Source organism: Tupaia chinensis, unplaced genomic scaffold (genome assembly GCF_000334495.1).
Source record: "Tupaia chinensis unplaced genomic scaffold, TupChi_1.0 Scaffold000139_1, whole genome shotgun sequence".
NCBI classification, from domain to species: domain Eukaryota; kingdom Metazoa; phylum Chordata; class Mammalia; order Scandentia; family Tupaiidae; genus Tupaia; species Tupaia belangeri.
Window position 1 is genome coordinate 1,475,482 of NW_006159609.1, and position 17,820 is coordinate 1,493,301.

At 37.9% G+C, this 17,820-nt stretch overlaps 1 protein-coding gene across 4 annotated transcripts in view; it reads right to left on the reverse strand.

Annotated features, from left to right (window-relative positions):
• The window catches only part of TMEM135 (transmembrane protein 135), a 308,283-nt gene that overhangs the window by 15,433 nt on the left and 275,030 nt on the right, over positions 1-17,820 (reverse strand). For all 4 annotated transcript variants that reach the window (XM_014586438.2, XM_014586439.2, XM_014586440.2 and 1 more), the window contains 2 exons: positions 8,416-8,457; positions 1,599-1,745 (listed from right to left, as the gene is read on the reverse strand). In XM_014586438.2, the coding sequence (XP_014441924.1) occupies positions 1,599-1,745; positions 8,416-8,457 (189 nt within the window). The remainder of the gene's footprint in view (positions 1-1,598; positions 1,746-8,415; positions 8,458-17,820) is intronic.

A 17,820-nucleotide genomic window follows, 5' to 3' on the forward strand; every position in this document is an offset into this window, starting at 1 on the left:
CGTTATAATGCTAACATGAACGGCAGTGTTCTGGACGCACCTCTCCAATCCCATTGGCAAACTGATTACCAAGGCTTGTTCCAAAATCTAATTCCACACTGCAGCTGGAGTACACAAGCAGTCTGCCCCAGTTAAGGGTGACAGCAACAGTTCCTACCAGTCCTGGCCCTGATGTCATTAGAATGATAGGACATATCTGGTTATGTGAAGTTGCTGAATGATGAAAGCTGGAGGCCTGGCAGAGGTAACTCAGAAAAGGACAGCCTCGCAAACCAGCACTCTCCACATTTCTAAGTATGCTCTTCAAAGACATTTCCCTGACAGTGCTTCAGGACTATACAGACATTATTAAACTCTGCTAGTGGAGTTAAATCCTGATATCAACTATTTTGTCATTTAACCTTTCCTTAGCCACTCATTGAAATAGTTTCCCAAGTCCTCGACTGCCTACTTCCTGTATCATTTGCTTTCACACCCAGTGGAGCCATTGAGGCTCCTCTGATAGTTCTGCCATGACCTCATTAGTTCTGAAGCCCAAGTCATCGATGTCCTACATTACTCTTCCTCTCCCTTCCCTCTTATTCTTGCTGAAATTATCTGAGAGAGATCCTCTCTCCTTTTTCTCTACTAAGGTAACCCATAACTACTTTTGAACTTGCACAGTAAGTGCACTGTATAATTATTCCTGTCACCTCCTATCCCTTCCTTTACTCTTACCTCCTGCATTGGTGTATACTAAGAGAAAATATTAAAATTGGGTAAAAATCTGGGTACTCAGAAGATGCCTATATGTTATGTCAGGCAATTTCATATATACTATCTCATTTAATGTTCACAACAATCCTTAATAGAGATTAACCCTAATTAACAGATAAGGATTTGGGATTCATAGTGGTTAAGTCACCTGTCCAAAGTCACAAAGCTGGCAGAGGCTAATAGGTTGTTTGATCTCTTGAAGGCCCACAGCTCCCTATAATTTTGGTCCTAACTTTCCATATTGACCACTTACTTTCTACCCTCTGAAATATCACTACCAAGGATATTTTTATTAGCTACTCTCCTAATGTTAAACCATTAAATTAATTTTCTTAAGCATTTATACTGGAAATATAAATGAAGACTCACTTATATAAAACATAAAGACTATAGAATATACAAATAAAGATGTCATATTGCATTTTCAGAATCTGAAAATGTTTCACTCTTACAAAATGTCCTTTAAGGTTCGCGCCTATTATTCCTTTATCTTCTGGAATCTCTGAGTTTTCTCTCTCCTGTCCATACTAAGCACCCTCAATTAGCACATTATTAATCTGTTTCCTGAAGTTCACCATTATAGCCATAAAATCTGCCTATTTCAAAATAGGAAAGCATTTCAGTTTCATGCAAATCTGAAAACATGTGATGGTCTACACTCTTGTCAGAAATAATGACATTCACTTGCCATAGGATACCTTTTACAAGCTTCCATGCATAGTTTCTGGGTTTAAAACAAACAAACAAAATTACCTGAATAGAAAACAAAATACCTAGGCACATTGTAAGTATTACATAAAATAGTGACCAAGCATGTAAAAATATCAAGATAAAGAACTCACACTGAATCCACAAGTTTCCTCATCAGAGCAATTATATTCAGATGTCTTGGTTTTTCCTCATGTTTCTCTCTCTTTTGCTCCACTTTTGCATATGCTGCCTCTGGTGAATAAGAATGTGTGGGAATTTCTTCCTTCCCAACAATGAACCTAAAGAAAAAAAGCCCAAAGTGACATATTTCTCACCTTTAAAAATATCAATAAGCAAAAAGGTTTTGCTTTTGTATGAATATATTTGCAGAATATTTCATTCAAAATAGTATTTTTACAATTTACATAAAATCTAATTATCTTCTGAAGAAAAAGAGATGCTCAAAATCTGAACAGAGTCAGTTCCTTGATATCTGTGGGAGACTGGTTCCAGGAATTGCGTAGATGCCCAATTCCAAGGAAGCTCAAGTCCCTTATATAAAATGGAATAGTATTTGCATATAAAATATGCACGTCCTCTTGTATACTTTAGATCATCACTAGACTGTTTATAATCCTAACACAACACAAATGCTATGTAAATAACTTATACTGTTTGTATTTTTATTGCATTTTTTAAAGTTAAAGTTCATGTATTTCTTTTTCCCATTAGTGAGAAAGAGAGACAGCCAAATACTCTCAACAAGATCTTGATGCCATGGTGTACCCCCAACATTCATGAAGCCCCAGATCATAGGCACGCATGTACCTGACATCATCAGGAAAGTCTCTGTACTTGAACCAGGAACCTTCCTATGAGGGACTGCCTCACAGAATGTTGTGTTTTACACCAGGCAGCAGGTGGTGTGGTGACAGAGGCACTGGACTCCCACATGGCTGACAGTGGTTCAAGTCTTGGACCTGGCATCTTGCTTTCTTACTTTCCCTCTCTCTTTCTCTAGTGAGTGCATATGCCCTATAGCAAATTCAAAAATAATAATAAATAATAAAATAAATAATTAAAAAAAAAGAATGTTGTGTTTTGCCACTGTGTCGCTGTCTGGCCCCTTTTTGATATTTTTCTATCAGGAATTGGTTGAAACCCCCAATGAGGAACCCACAGATATAGAGGGCCAACTACACTCAGGAAAACTTCAACAGTTTTCATTTGACAATGTAGGCACCTTAAAATAAAATTAACCAATAAAATACAGCTCTGTACTTTTAGGAAGTGCCCATTAACTTAGGATATCACTTTGAAGTATTACATATCTTAATGTTTTTCAAAAGATGCCAGTGAACTTGGATCTACTAGCTTATGTTTCAACAGAAGCAGGTGAAATTGAGTCTACCAGTCTATTGTAAAAATCATTCTTTTTCTCCTAAATTCCATTCTAAGAATGACAATGGAATGGGTTTCTCATTTAGAGTAAAACTCTAAATGTTACCCAATATCACTTTGCGTGAGTCACGAATAGCTGCACAGTGGCAGGAAGTCATCTGTGTACACACAGGGCAACAGGGAACTATGAAGTGAGACTCAAAACACAGTCAAGACCCTCTGCTTATTTCACTGGAAAATCCTAATAAGCACAATGCTACTCTAATCTCCTTACTGCTCTTGGAAGAATAATCAAATGTCCAGGAGAAGACACCATTCCTATCACAACAAAACTGAACTCTTTTCCCAAAGACAATACAAAGAATAATGTTCCCATCACTAGACATTGTCTGGACTCAGAAATTTACCCCAACCCCGGAGCTTTGATATGCTGCCTCAGAACCAAGGTCTGCCTCTCTGTGACGTACTCCTGCCCGTACCATTTCTCTGTCATCTTAGATTCTCTTTCTCTACTGAACTGCAGGAAAGGGCTCAGCTCTGCTATTCCATTACCTGCCTAAATAGGAGTCCTGCCAAAGAGAACCATTAGCCTGTTACCCTGCTCCATGCCCCTTCCCAGTGGTTTCATTAAGCTCACACCTCAGGAAGGAGGAATGTCAACATGCCTGGACAAATTTTGTCTGTAGCTATTGTCCGACTCCCATGCACATCCCACTTCCAAAAAGGCTCTTTTATTCACCATTGTCTGAGCACTAGACACATCTTTCCCCCTAAAAATCTTTTACTCTAAAATTGCGTTCAAGTCTTGGACCTGGCATCTTGCTTTCTTACTTTCCCTCTCTCTTTCTCTAGTGAGTGCATATGCCCTATAGCAAATTCAAAAATAATAATAAATAATAAAATAAATAATTAAAAAAAAAGAATGTTGTGTTTTGCCACTGTGTCGCTGTCTGGCCCCTTTTTGATATTTTTCTATCAGGAATTGGTTGAAACCCCCAATGAGGAACCCACAGATATAGAGGGCCAACTACACTCAGGAAAACTTCAACAGTTTTCATTTGACAATGTAGGCACCTTAAAATAAAATTAACCAATAAAATACAGCTCTGTACTTTTAGGAAGTGCCCATTAACTTAGGATATCACTTTGAAGTATTACATATCTTAATGTTTTTCAAAAGATGCCAGTGAACTTGGATCTACTAGCTTATGTTTCAACAGAAGCAGGTGAAATTGAGTCTACCAGTCTATTGTAAAAATCATTCTTTTTCTCCTAAATTCCATTCTAAGAATGACAATGGAATGGGTTTCTCATTTAGAGTAAAACTCTAAATGTTACCCAATATCACTTTGCGTGAGTCACGAATAGCTGCACAGTGGCAGGAAGTCATCTGTGTACACACAGGGCAACAGGGAACTATGAAGTGAGACTCAAAACACAGTCAAGACCCTCTGCTTATTTCACTGGAAAATCCTAATAAGCACAATGCTACTCTAATCTCCTTACTGCTCTTGGAAGAATAATCAAATGTCCAGGAGAAGACACCATTCCTATCACAACAAAACTGAACTCTTTTCCCAAAGACAATACAAAGAATAATGTTCCCATCACTAGACATTGTCTGGACTCAGAAATTTACCCCAACCCCGGAGCTTTGATATGCTGCCTCAGAACCAAGGTCTGCCTCTCTGTGACGTACTCCTGCCCGTACCATTTCTCTGTCATCTTAGATTCTCTTTCTCTACTGAACTGCAGGAAAGGGCTCAGCTCTGCTATTCCATTACCTGCCTAAATAGGAGTCCTGCCAAAGAGAACCATTAGCCTGTTACCCTGCTCCATGCCCCTTCCCAGTGGTTTCATTAAGCTCACACCTCAGGAAGGAGGAATGTCAACATGCCTGGACAAATTTTGTCTGTAGCTATTGTCCGACTCCCATGCACATCCCACTTCCAAAAAGGCTCTTTTATTCACCATTGTCTGAGCACTAGACACATCTTTCCCCCTAAAAATCTTTTACTCTAAAATTGCCTGCGCTACCTATTTTCCTCTTCGCTATGAGGAAATATTTAAGCCTCAAGCCTCTATGTCCTCTCTGGGTTCCTATTTTCTATGGCTCTCCTGTACACATGTGTACACTGAAGACAACTTATATGCTTTTTCTCTTATTAATCTGCCCATTGTCAGAGATTTTCAGTATTCAAAGAAGAGGAAATTCCTGGCCCCTAAATATCACTCAAGAAGTAGACTATCTCAGAGTTTTCATTATTGCTGTTTGCACCTACACTGTAAGAGCATTGCTCTTATAAAGAATAACTAACCTTTTCCACAGAAACTCTGCCTCCTGAACTTTCAGAAAAGACAGCGAAATATAGATAAAACAGGAGATCAAAAATACTACACTAAACTTCTGGAATGTGGGGCATGTGACAAACAGAGTATGAAAATTTGAGCACTAGAAAATAGAAAAGGCTGTTACTGCCAACGACGGTGAACCATCCCACTTGGACCTGTACAACATCTAGCCTCTCCAACCACAACAGGGCAGCGTGCTTGTCACCAAATGGCAGCTGTATATCCTGGGTAGCTGCTAGGCTAAAATTCATTTTTTAGTAGTGGATGTGCATGGAGATCTGTTGATACTGCTCTTTCTGAGCAACAAGGATAAAACTATGTAGAACAGACAACAGTATTCCTCATACCTTTTCATAATATTATTTTGGATTTAAACATTTTTCCCCCATGGAATTGGCAGGTGGTGTGGTAGTTAAGGGCACTGGACTCCCACATGGCCAACCACAGCTCAAGTCCCAGACCTGGTCCCTCACTGGTCATGGTTAAAATCAATAAATAAATAAAGTTAAGTAAAATATTTTTTTAAAAAAACTGAATATTTATTGTAATTATGTAAAATATTTCTCTTTTGAAAAAAGTCAAGAGAAAGAAAGAAAGAAAGTTAAATAAAATGATTCTTAAAAAAAAAAACTTTCGTGGGACCAGAAGCTGGTGTAATGGCTATATAGCTGGACTCCCATGTAGTTGACCATAGTTCAAGTCCTGGACCCAGTGGCTTAAACTAACGCTGGGTGTATGTGCGTGCATGCCCCAGATCCCAAGAGGAGAATGGAGGAGAAGGGATTGTGGCATGGCTATCCCCCCGGGGAGTGATTTCTCGCTTTCTGTCTCCATCTCCCATCTCCCTCTGTCTTTCTGGTGAGAACATGCACCCTATAGCAAAAAAAAAAAAAAAAAACTCTAAAAAATAAAAAAATCCCCCCAAACATTTGCCATTGTTTATTTTTGCCAAGATTTACTATCTCAAGATTAGAGGTCAGGGGAACCAGCAGTTAGCGTAATGGCTATGTCGCTGGACTCCCACGTAGTCGACCGCGGTTCGCGTCTCGGACCTGGTGGCTTAAAACTCACGCCGGGAGAGTGTGCGTGCGTGCCTAAGATCCCAAGAGGAGAATGGAGGAGAAGGGATTTTGGTGTGGCCATCCCCCCTGGGGGGTGATTTCTCACTTTTTGTCTCTATGTCTCTCTCTGCCTGTCTGGCGAGCGCACGCGCCCTATAGCGAAAAATCTCTCCAAAAAACAAAAAAAAAGATTAGAGGTCAGTTCCTGGAAGAAGCTGCCTCACACCGTATAGGGCATTAGTGAGCTTCCTCTGTGTTCACATTGCCCAACAAACCCCCAGCACTACTTTTATAAGCAGCATTTTACAAAGTTGTAGAGCTTGTGAGACCATGCATTTCCTAGTGTCTACTGCTGTGACTGACACACAGTATTTAATACATGTTGAGTGAATGGATGAGTATCATCATAGTTAGTACTTTCTGACTCCAACTCTATCAAAATTATCCTTATATTCCCTAATGTGAAATTTCCCTAACAACTAAATTGATTTCCTCACTCACACCCCACAGTTCATCCTTTTGTGAATTTTATTCACTTCCACCCAGAGTGTTCTCTCTTTCCGTGTAATTATTCTTGAGTACTTAGTGAGTACCAGACACTGTTCTAAACACTTTTCATAATTAACTATTCTAAAAAAATATAAAAACTTCTAGTACTGAAGTCCTCCCTAATTTTTCTCCAATACTTGCAGAATACTATATTATTAATTTTCACTATACATCTACTGCTTGTACTATGGAGAACAAAATAGGCAACAGTTATGCGAAACTGGCAAAACACTGGGTTTGGAGTTAGCATGTGTAGTTACTGATGTGATATTAAATTATATTAGTCAAACATTCTAATCCTCTATTTATCATGTCACGTGGACATAAAAAAAAACCATCACAGAATTATTTGCAAAACTTTAATTTTCTAAGTGATATGAAAATGCTTGGTGAACTATAAGATACAATGCTATTGTTAAACCAACATTTTACAATCTGCATCACTTGCCAGATACTGTGGTAAGAGGCTATGTATGTGGTGACATGAAAAAGGGTCAAGAATGGTCCAGCTGCCATGGCACAACTGTCGTGCAATGCTCTACAATACTGGAGGCCACATGGAAGATTGGGGATTTGGTTCCTGGTTGGCTTGTACATGCCAGGTATACCATGTCCATGGCCCTGGCTGACAGGGAGAGGCTGGTGGGAAGGGTCAGCCTGAGACCCTATTGAGGGTGCTTAGCTTTCTCTCCTCTCTTCCTCTTTCTCACATGAAATAAATTTTTTTAAAAGGAGTCTAATGGTGCTTACAATCCACTATGTGTTTAACAGTGCATGAGTCTTGCTTTAGAAACCCATAATCTGGCACCACAAAATAAAGTAGTTCATTTTCCAGTAATTTTTCACATGCAACTTTGTCTTTCCAAGCTCTTTGAAGAGAGTTTTCATATTTCCTTTCTAACACCCCACAGTGTAAGACACACAATAAGTACAAAAAGAAATAGTTGACTGATTTTTAGGGGGAAAAAAATCTGGTAAGTTACACTTTCTATGAACTATTTTGTAAAGCCTTAGAAATACTTTCATGAGTTCTAAAAAAAAAATTTTTTTTTTTTGGAGAGGTTTTTGCTATAGGGCACGTGCACTCGCCAGACAGACAGAGAGAGACATAGAGACAAAAAGTGAGAAATTACCCCCCAGGGGGGATGGTCACGCCGCAATCCCTTCTCCTCCATTCTCCTCTTGGGATCTTGGACATGCACGCACACTCGCCCGGCGTGAGTTTAAGCCACCAGGTCTGGGACGTGAACCGCGGTCGACTATGTGGGAGTCCAGCAACATAGCCATTATGCTAACTGCTGGTTCCCTTCTAAAATTATTTTCAGTTTAAAACTGAATTGAGGGGCCGGCAAGCGGTATGATGGTTAAGGGTGTTGGACTCCCACATGGCCGACTGTGGTTCGAGCCCTGGACCTAGTGGCTTGCTTTCTCACTTTCTCTCATTCTCGCTCTGTCCCTCACTGGTCATAGTTTAAATACATAAAGTTAAGTAAAATATTTTTTTTTAAAAATGAATATTTATTGTAATTATGTAAAATATTTCTCTTTTGAAAAAAGTCAACTCATAAATTCTCTCTTGACATAAAGATAAATAAAATTTACTTACCTAAGTGCAGAAAATGTAAATCCTTTCAAACCATCTTTGCATCTAAAACAATAAAAATTTACAAATATAAAATAACATGTTTATGGTAGTACATTAAAAACTATTTTAAAAGATCTTGAAAATGTTTTAAAAAGTGAAACTCTTCTTGGACAGCGACCTGGGCATTCATGACAAATGATTGCACAAGTCACCTCGCACAGAATGGTAACTGGGATGTTGCTTCCTCTGTCCTGTTCATGTAATGTAGGGCTCAACTCTCAAGCACACAGGGTAAAGACAGATTTAAATAAATCTTCTAAAGGCTCCATCTGGACTCAAAATGAGGCTGCGAGTAGAGCATTCTTCATTCCATCTAGTCCCAGGGGGAGCAATTTGCTGCAAGGGAACCAGGCCACATACACCTGCTGAGTATTATATCTAAGTCAATTCAAGGCCCTGACTCTCTCTGCTTATTAATTCAGTGAATGCAGAGCAAGGTAGAGCTGGCAGGCATGGGAAGGTTTCAAGTTTAGTTCAACAATTTCAACTTCTGATTGAGCCGGATCAGAACAGACAATACGGCATAGGGAGCAGGGTCAGGATGGAGAGGGAGCAGAAAGGGCGGATTCTAAGGAGTATTCATTCACTGAGCCACGACTACTGTGTCAGCCCTTTATATGTGTTGTCTCATGTAATTATATTACAACTCTATGAATAGATTTTTCTCTATTCCAAGCAGCACAAAAAATGCAGTTAACTACCCCAGAGGTCACAAAATCACATAATAGCAGTTAGAATTCCTGGGTAGGGGGGAGGGGACTTTGTCTGACTTAAGTCATGGCAATCTCTCATACAGCCTCCTGGAACAATTGTTCTCTTTAATTGGGGAAGGCTCAAATGACAATGGAACCTAAAAAGATTGGCAAACCTGCAAAAAATATTTTTAAAAGATTTTAAATAGGGACATTATAACAGTCTTTCATTATACTGCTGCTGTCCCATGTCTATATTCTTCTTCGTAGGTACGGTCACCTTACATAAAGGGTCTCTTGAGTATTTATTATCAAAATCCCTTGAGGAAATCTATAAAGGTTGGTGATACAATGCTGTCCTGATATATGTTAATAGAGACACAGGATATCCTTGGATAAAACGACAACTTAAGAGGACAGACAACAGTACAGCAATAAACATGCGATGTTCCGTGAAGCTGACCCATAGAGGAACGCTCCCAGTTGGAGTCCCAAGACCTTCCTGAGTACGCCAGGCACGCATGGTGCCTATGATAGCTGCAGCTGGCTAACGCTGGGGGTTAAGGGAGAAAGCACTGTATCAAGAGCCCACTGAGGGTGCTCACATGCTCTCTCTTCTGCTATTTCTCTCTCACACACACAAGTGGAAAAATAATTAAAACTTTCTTTAAAAAAGTATAACCTTAAATATATTCGAGCAATTCTTTCAGTATGATTTTTGTATAAAAGATCAAAAAGGAAATATACAAAAGTATAATAAATCTATCTTAATTTAAAATACTATGTTGTTGGGAAAGTCATGATGAATTTTTTTTGCATAGAAAGACACTGAAAAATATGTCATGACTTTCCAGATGACCTAATATGCACATAATTGTTGGAGATGTATAGAATCTCCAAAAAGAGGTTATTTTGTTGTTGGTTTTCTTTTTTTTGGGGGGGGGGGGGTGCAGGGGTGGACACATGCATATATGTGCCTGGCTTGTTTTTCAAGCCGCCAGGTCCAGGCCTCGAACCACACACTTAGCTATATAGGATTCAGGCAACTTCCACGCCATCTGTTGGCCCAACAGAAAGATTGTTAACTCATGTGCACAGAGATGTTTTAAAACACTTACTAACTCATTAGGCAACACAATGAACTTTGTGGTCATACTACCGGTAAGAAATATAATCACGGGATTTAGTAAATAGGCTACATGATCAACTTTCCTATACAGAATGGGGGTAAAGGCAAAAGAATTCATATGTTAGGCTAAAAACATGCATAGGGTAATTATAGCATTAAAATTCTTAAACTTATTTTTTTCATCTAAAGAAAGTGTGTCACAGTAATTTTAAACTAGTAAACTAGATAGGTAGGGTGGAGTGGGCTGGGGTCTACTGACTGTAAAACAGAAAGCAGTAGATTAAAAGATTATGTACATCTGGGAACCAGTTTTGGCCTTGGTATGTTACTGTTAAAAGATAGCCATTTATTTTTGGGGAGCTGGGTAGATAAAGGATTCTGACAACTGGGTCTAGCCAGAATTGCGTATTTGTGACCTTAAACAAAAAAAATTTAATTGCAGACCAAAACATCAAAAAGTAGCTTCAAATATAAAAGGAGCATACACAAATGAATTTGCAATTGCATTATGATGGAAGTTCGGTTCTTCCAGTAAAACCCTGTGGGAAGCACTTCATATTGATAAAGTCTTAGCATGGATTCAAAGGGCCTATTCTTCTTTCCATTCATGTGTATAAGGTTTGTTAATGTAATTGAGGGTCAGATGTCTAAGTCAAGAACAAAAAAGTAATTATTTCCATAAAAAGAATCTTTAAAATATCAATATGGCCCCGAATTTTGACACCAAGAATACTGTCTGTGCTAAGGTAACTAAAAAACGCTATTATAATGTGTGTTAAATGTAGAAAGTCTGATATAAACATAAAGATTTAAACAAACAGACCCTAATAGAGTTTCTCTATTCTACAGATGCAGTTATTTAAATGTAAATCAAACCATATTATCCATTTAATATTAAGGCTGACCGATTTACTCAACAAATGAGAACTAAGTACCTGCTATACGTAAGTACTGGTTTACGATCTAAGGATATAACAGTGGACAACAGGGAATCCCTGCTTTCAGCTGGAATTCTAGTAAGGGGGAATTATAATAAAAAAGTAAATACGTCATATGGCAATAACTGCTATGGCAAAGAAACCACAGGACAAGGGGAGAAGCAGTGATGGAGTCAGGCTTATTATTCTACAGTGTGGTCCAGAAGGGTCACTCTGAGAAGGTAACATTCAGTAAAGCTGGTCAGAAACCTCTATGAATTGAGAGACAAGCACTTCCATTAGATGCAACAGCAAGTTCAAAGCCCAGAACAAGAGACTCCTGGCATTCAAGGAGAAACAGGCTCTAGTAGCTAAAGTGTGATAAAGGAGGGACAAGGTGACAGGAAATGAAGTCAGGTGGGATGATGGAGAGGGGAGGTTGGTGGAAGAGAGGAGGATTGTGGGAGAGGGGAGGATGGTGGAAGAGGGAAGGATGGTGGGAGAGGGGAGGATGGTGGGAGAGCAGAGGGTCCTAGGCATGGTAAAGACCTCGAGGTGCTCTCAGCAGAGAAGGGACAAGCTCTGTCTTAAGTGTTAAGAGATCACTCTGGCTGCTGGATGAAAACGGACTACAGAGGCAAGGTTAGAAGGAAGGTGACAGATGGGGAAGAGAGGTGATGGTGGCATCCAGATCACAGCGGCAGGGCTGGAGAGAACAGGAAGATTTTGCATGTATTTCAAAAATAGAGCTGGCAGAATTTCTTTATGGTTTAAACGTGGGATGAAAAAGAGGATTCACAAATTATTAAAATATTTTTGTTTGCTTAAGCAAAGAAAAGGATTTTTCTTCTAAAGTCAAGGATACTATGAGCGCCATTTGCTGAAGTAAAGAACACTAGGGGTGGGGAACAGATTCAGAGAGAAATCAAAAGTTTTGTTTTGGACATGTTAGGTTTGAGATCAACATACTAATTAATTAGAAAGGTTAAGGAAACCAGCAGCTAGCTACACAGGTCTGGGGGTCAAGGCAAGGTTCTGATTTAAAAAAAAAATATTAAATCCATTATTTTATTTTATTTTTTACTGCCGGAGAGCATGGATGTAAATGCTTGTGGGGTGAGGTGGTGACCCCACCATGGGGCATGGACACACCGCTGCATCCTGTTGGGATTTGGGGCATGCACACACAGGCAGCCAGTGTGCTTTTTCAAGTCGCCCAGGACACAAACCACAGCTGACCACGCAGAGCCCCTCGATACCATTACCCGCTGCACTATGCGGCCAGCCCCTGACTGGTTTTTATGTAGTACTAAAATCCATGACACTAAATACAATCAGCTGGGAAAATAATTATAAAGAAAACATCCAAGGACTAAATATATTGGATCATTGGAAAGTCATGATGCATTTTTCTATGCTTTGCTATGCAAAGCTGTGTCATGACTTTTCTAATGAGCCAGTATTTTATTCCTCCAGAACTTGTAATGACAAAAACTCTTCTACAGAAAAATGAAAATCTCTTGCTTAGTAAAATCACCTTCTAATATAAAACCTCATGTTTATTTTCATGTGTACATAAAAATAAACTTATGTATATGTACTTTTCTATTTATACCATGCAAACAATATAAAATAACTAATCTACAACTACTGAATCTCTATTCTGTAAGATTTTGTGCAAAGTGTGATATAAAATGGTCAGAAAAGGCAGGAGGGAAAAGAACTTGCAGTATTACAAGAGACAATCTAATCAATATTATTTGCTGTAGAGGTCCAGAGTGGAATGATACTATTTATAGGAGAAAATAATAAGAAAACTTAATGTTATCATTATCAAAATACTACTTAGTCAAACATCATAATTTTTAATGACAATGTAAATGACACCAAAGAAACAATTTTACCCACAAAGATTTTTTATCCCATGCTCAATCTCGAGAAATAAATATTTTCATCTTATAACAATACTAAACCAGCAGGTGGCGCTAGAAAACTGTTTTTGGAAGAATCTGAAGCTTTTTTTGTGACTTTCATAACACTTCAGGATTTAAATTAAAAAAAAAAAGAAAATTTAAAATGTTACTAATCTTAATTAAACTGCATTAAGATCCCTCAAGTTCTGTCATGCTGTTAGACTTACAACAGGTAACATTCCTGTTCCTATCATCTGTCATGCCATAGAGTTACAAAATGCTTAAAGAATACCCCACTGTTAGGCACTAACATAAAATTTGGTGATGTACATGTGCTGCTTTATTGCATGTTCTAAAATGAGCTGCAAATTTTAAAAACAAATTATTTTTTTTTTTGTCTACTTAGTTTTCAACCACACTGTAAGTGTAAAAGACATACTTTAGAAGTCTCCTTTAAAATACTTCTTCAGAGGCAGTGCATGGCTTAGTGAAAAGAAACTTGAATATGAACAAAGATACAGACATATTCATAATTTCGCTACCACCTTTAGGGCTCAATTTATCTATTAAAAAGAGATTGAAAGTAAATGACCATCATAATTGGCTAATCAAATGACTTCTAATTTAATGATATTTCTATTATTAGAAATCAGAGAGAAAAAAAGAATGGATATGTCTAAGTTATTAATGATGTATTAAAAAACAAAAAAGTGATCTAATACTAGAAACAACAAACATACAAACAAAAACCTTGAATTTCTCTTGACATTATTGGGTGCTAAGATTGGGGCACTTATTGTCTTATAGTAGTAGTACTTCTTGAGGGAGAATTCTATTCCTGCAAAGAAATTTTTTAAATTTTACAATAAAAAGGTCAACTACTAGCATTTTGCTTTAGAAAGACTTGTAAGAAATACTGTTAAGTAAAATAAACAATTCCATAGATATATCTCATTAATAATAAAGAATTACATAACTGTCATATTTAACATCAATGTTAAGAGATCGTTAGTGGTAAAATATAAAGTGTGTGTATATGTATGTATATGTATGTATGTGTGTGTGTGTGTGTGTGTGTGTGTGCGTGTGTGCGTATGGAAAGTTATAGAAAGTGCCCTAAAAGAATACGTACAGCCCAAACTGTGGCTATAGGTTACCTACTAAAATGGGATGGGTTAAGAGATATGAAGTAAAATAGAACTTTTTACATCAGTCATGTTGAATTATTACAACAAGCAACTGTTTTAATTTATAAAAATCAATTCTTTAACATTTATCAACAGATTAAACAACATCAAACTTATTTATCTTTATTTCACCAATACACTGACAAAGAATATAAAGCAAAAACTAGTGAACTTTACTACTTAACTGCTCTCTAAAAGTTCTGCTACAAAGAGGCATAAAATTACTAATAAAGGGCTAGCCTCATTGCCTAGCAGCTAAGGGAGCTGGACCCTGCATAGCTGACCATGGTTTGAGTCTCAGCTGCAGCCTTTTGAAAAATACATGGGCTATGTGCATGTATGCCCCAAATCCCAACGGAATGGAGAAGAGAATGCCTTGTGACCGTGCCCCACTCAGGAGAGCTTTCTTCTCCTCCTCCTCACCCTCACCTTTGCTGTCTCCCTCTGTCTGGCAAACCCACACAAACTTGTGCAATTTTTTTAAAAAATGCTGAAATACATGGTTTAAATAAGATCCCAATGAAAATGGATAATGACACAGCATTAAAAAATAAAGAAACAAAGTATCGACTGGGCTATTTCAGAGTTCTTTTTTTTTTTACTAAGAAATTCAAACTTTGGTTAATATCATATGGTCTATCTTTACAACTTCAACAAGCATTCATTGAGCACCTAATATATGTACAGAAGACAGCTGCCTACCACTTGAAAAATGCAAAGATCGTTTTTTAGGCCCTCAACCATTCTTTTTTGTACAAGTTCAGCTTCAAATTACTTTAATCCAGTATTTTATATCATCTATCTCCTTAAATAATTTGACTTGAGAAAAAAAGCAGCATGTGCAAAAGCACCTAATTTAAGATGTAAAAAAAGAGATGTAACTGGTTAAGTGTGCAGAGGAAGCCAGTTCTCCCACATGACCAACCAGGGTTCAAACGTCAGCCCGGGTGGCTTGAAAAACATGCCTGACTCACACCCATGCATGTGCCCGGGCCCTGATGGGATGAAGAACTAGAGAAAAAGTATTCCGGTGTGACCAGGCCCCATTCAGGTCTTTTTCTCTCTCTTTCTCGCTCATGTATGTGCATGTGCCTTCTGACATTTAAAAAGGAAACAAAAAAGATGAGAAATGATAAAATTGGGTTTAAAATAGTTCTGCATGTTGGTAAGTCTTAACACATTCTATTTTCTTCTGATTATCAGAATAGATTATCAGTCACCTAAATCACCCAGTATGAAGACTTAAAAGTTACATTATTTTATATAAGAAGTATTATTTAAAACACAAAATGCTTAAATTCAAGTGTGAACACTTAGTTTTTTAAAAGAAAGGGCCTAGCTATGTCACTCCTCCTGCCTCAGCCCCTAGTAGCTGGAACTACAGGTGTATGCCACCACACCTAGTTCTTTTTGCAGGGTCCCAGTGCTTTTCCCATGCTGGCCACAAACCTGCAACCCCCTACCTCAGCCTCCTGGGTGGTACTGGTGCACACCACCATGCCCAGCTCTTAGGGGTGGCCTGGTATCAAATCCGGACCGCCCGTGGCCTCAGACTGCCGAGTAGCAGTGCCAGCCAGCACTTACTGAGCACCAACTGTCAACATTTACATTGGAATTATTATTAATGAGATATATTACATTACAAAAAGACAACACATGAGCTTGTTATAAATAATAGTTACAAACAATAGCTAGATCTTTAAACTATTGACTTAATTACGATATCACTGTATTACATATACATACTTATAAATACATTCTCACACAAAGCAACTAGAACTGAAATGTCTAATGTGAAAGTCAAGAAGGAACCAGACTGAGGTGCCCTGAATTTGTAACTCACGCCAGTCTTCATTCTCAAGAAAACTCACCATTTTGTGTAGTTTAATTTTTCTTATTTTGCTTTTTAAAACCCACATAAAAGAATAGACAAGTTTTTGTCATTTTTTTTCCTACCCATTTTCAAGTATCAAAGCTCACCTAAGACAAAACTGTAATTTAGTATTTGAGACTTGATCCAGAATTGTGGATTGTGATTGACACCTGTGTTTCATAAGACTACCAAGGAAAGAATTAACATGAAATTAATTTCAGGCTTTATTCTTGTTTCATTTTTAAAAATCATGTCCTTGGGAACCAGCAGTTAGCGTAATGGCTATGTCGCTGGACTCTCATGTAGTCGACCACGGTTCGCGTCCCAGACTCGGTGGCTTAAAACTCACACCGGGCGCGTGTGCGTGCATGCCCAAGATCCCGAGAGGAGAATGGAGGAGAAGGGATTGTAGTGTGACCATCCCCCCTGGGGGGTGATTTCTCGCTTCCTGTCTCTATGTCTCTCTCTGTCTGGCGAACCCACGCGCCCTATAATGAAAACCTCTCCAAAAAAAAATTAAAAATTAAAAAAAAATCATGTCCTTATCACATATGCATATTCCAACAGGTTTACTTAATTGCTATTTAGAACTTGTGATGTCCAGTTTAACTACGTTACAATGCCTACATACACACCATAGGTTTTCTGTCTTATGTTTACTATTACTGTGAATAATAAAGCAGCAGACCAAGTTCAGTCAGCCTGCATATTATACTAAATGAGAAAACAGAATAAATAATAAATAATGTCGTATTCCTCTAAGTTGAATAGCAGTAAATTAAGAAATTTGGGGAAAATTATTTCATTTGCTTCATGAATACTTATATGTTCAAAATAATTTTCATTAGATTTCCTTTAAACAGTAAATTTTCCCAGTGCATTAAAATCATATTTATGATTCTGATAAATATTTTACAGAGCATTTATTTCCTACAGAACGGAACGCTGATGCTTGGCTTTGTCCTAAAGAACCCAAGAGAGTTGCCCAAGCAGGCGGTAGTTATGGGTAATCAAATGTGATTGTAAGTCCCTAGATGATTATTGTGAACTTTTTCTCATGTGTCCTAAACAGAAATTGGAAACAGTTGGACTCTGACTTACAGTAACAACTCCAATAGTGTCAAATTTCTCCTTAAACTTGGAAAAGCTGGAACTGTTTTTGCTTTAAAATTCAAACTAGGGAGGTCATGCCCAAGTTGCCTTCAATTCCAAAGGAACCAAGAATCACCTTCAAACTATTTCTAAAAGAAATGTTAATATGAATAAACTCTCCTTTCAAAACGAACTGGTAATAGCGGTTCTAGTCAAACTTCAAGTACTCGTAAAAAGAACACACTGTGGTTTCATTGGACCACAACTGCAAGACCTGTTCGCTGTTGCCCAGCAAATGTGATATGTTTATACTTGACAAATTAACTACAGGCAACAATCAAATAAGATAAAAATGGTGTTTCATGTAAATCCAATGAGAAACTTAGCAAGTACCTTAAAATCATGACACCACTAGGGACTAACGTTATTTACATTAAACAAAATTATAACCACAATAGTGAGCCAATCTATTTTTTTTAAAGACCTCAAGGCTGGCAAGTATTTTCATTATTTTCCCTTCTGTAACGGTTATAAAATAAAAATAATAATAATAATAAAGGATA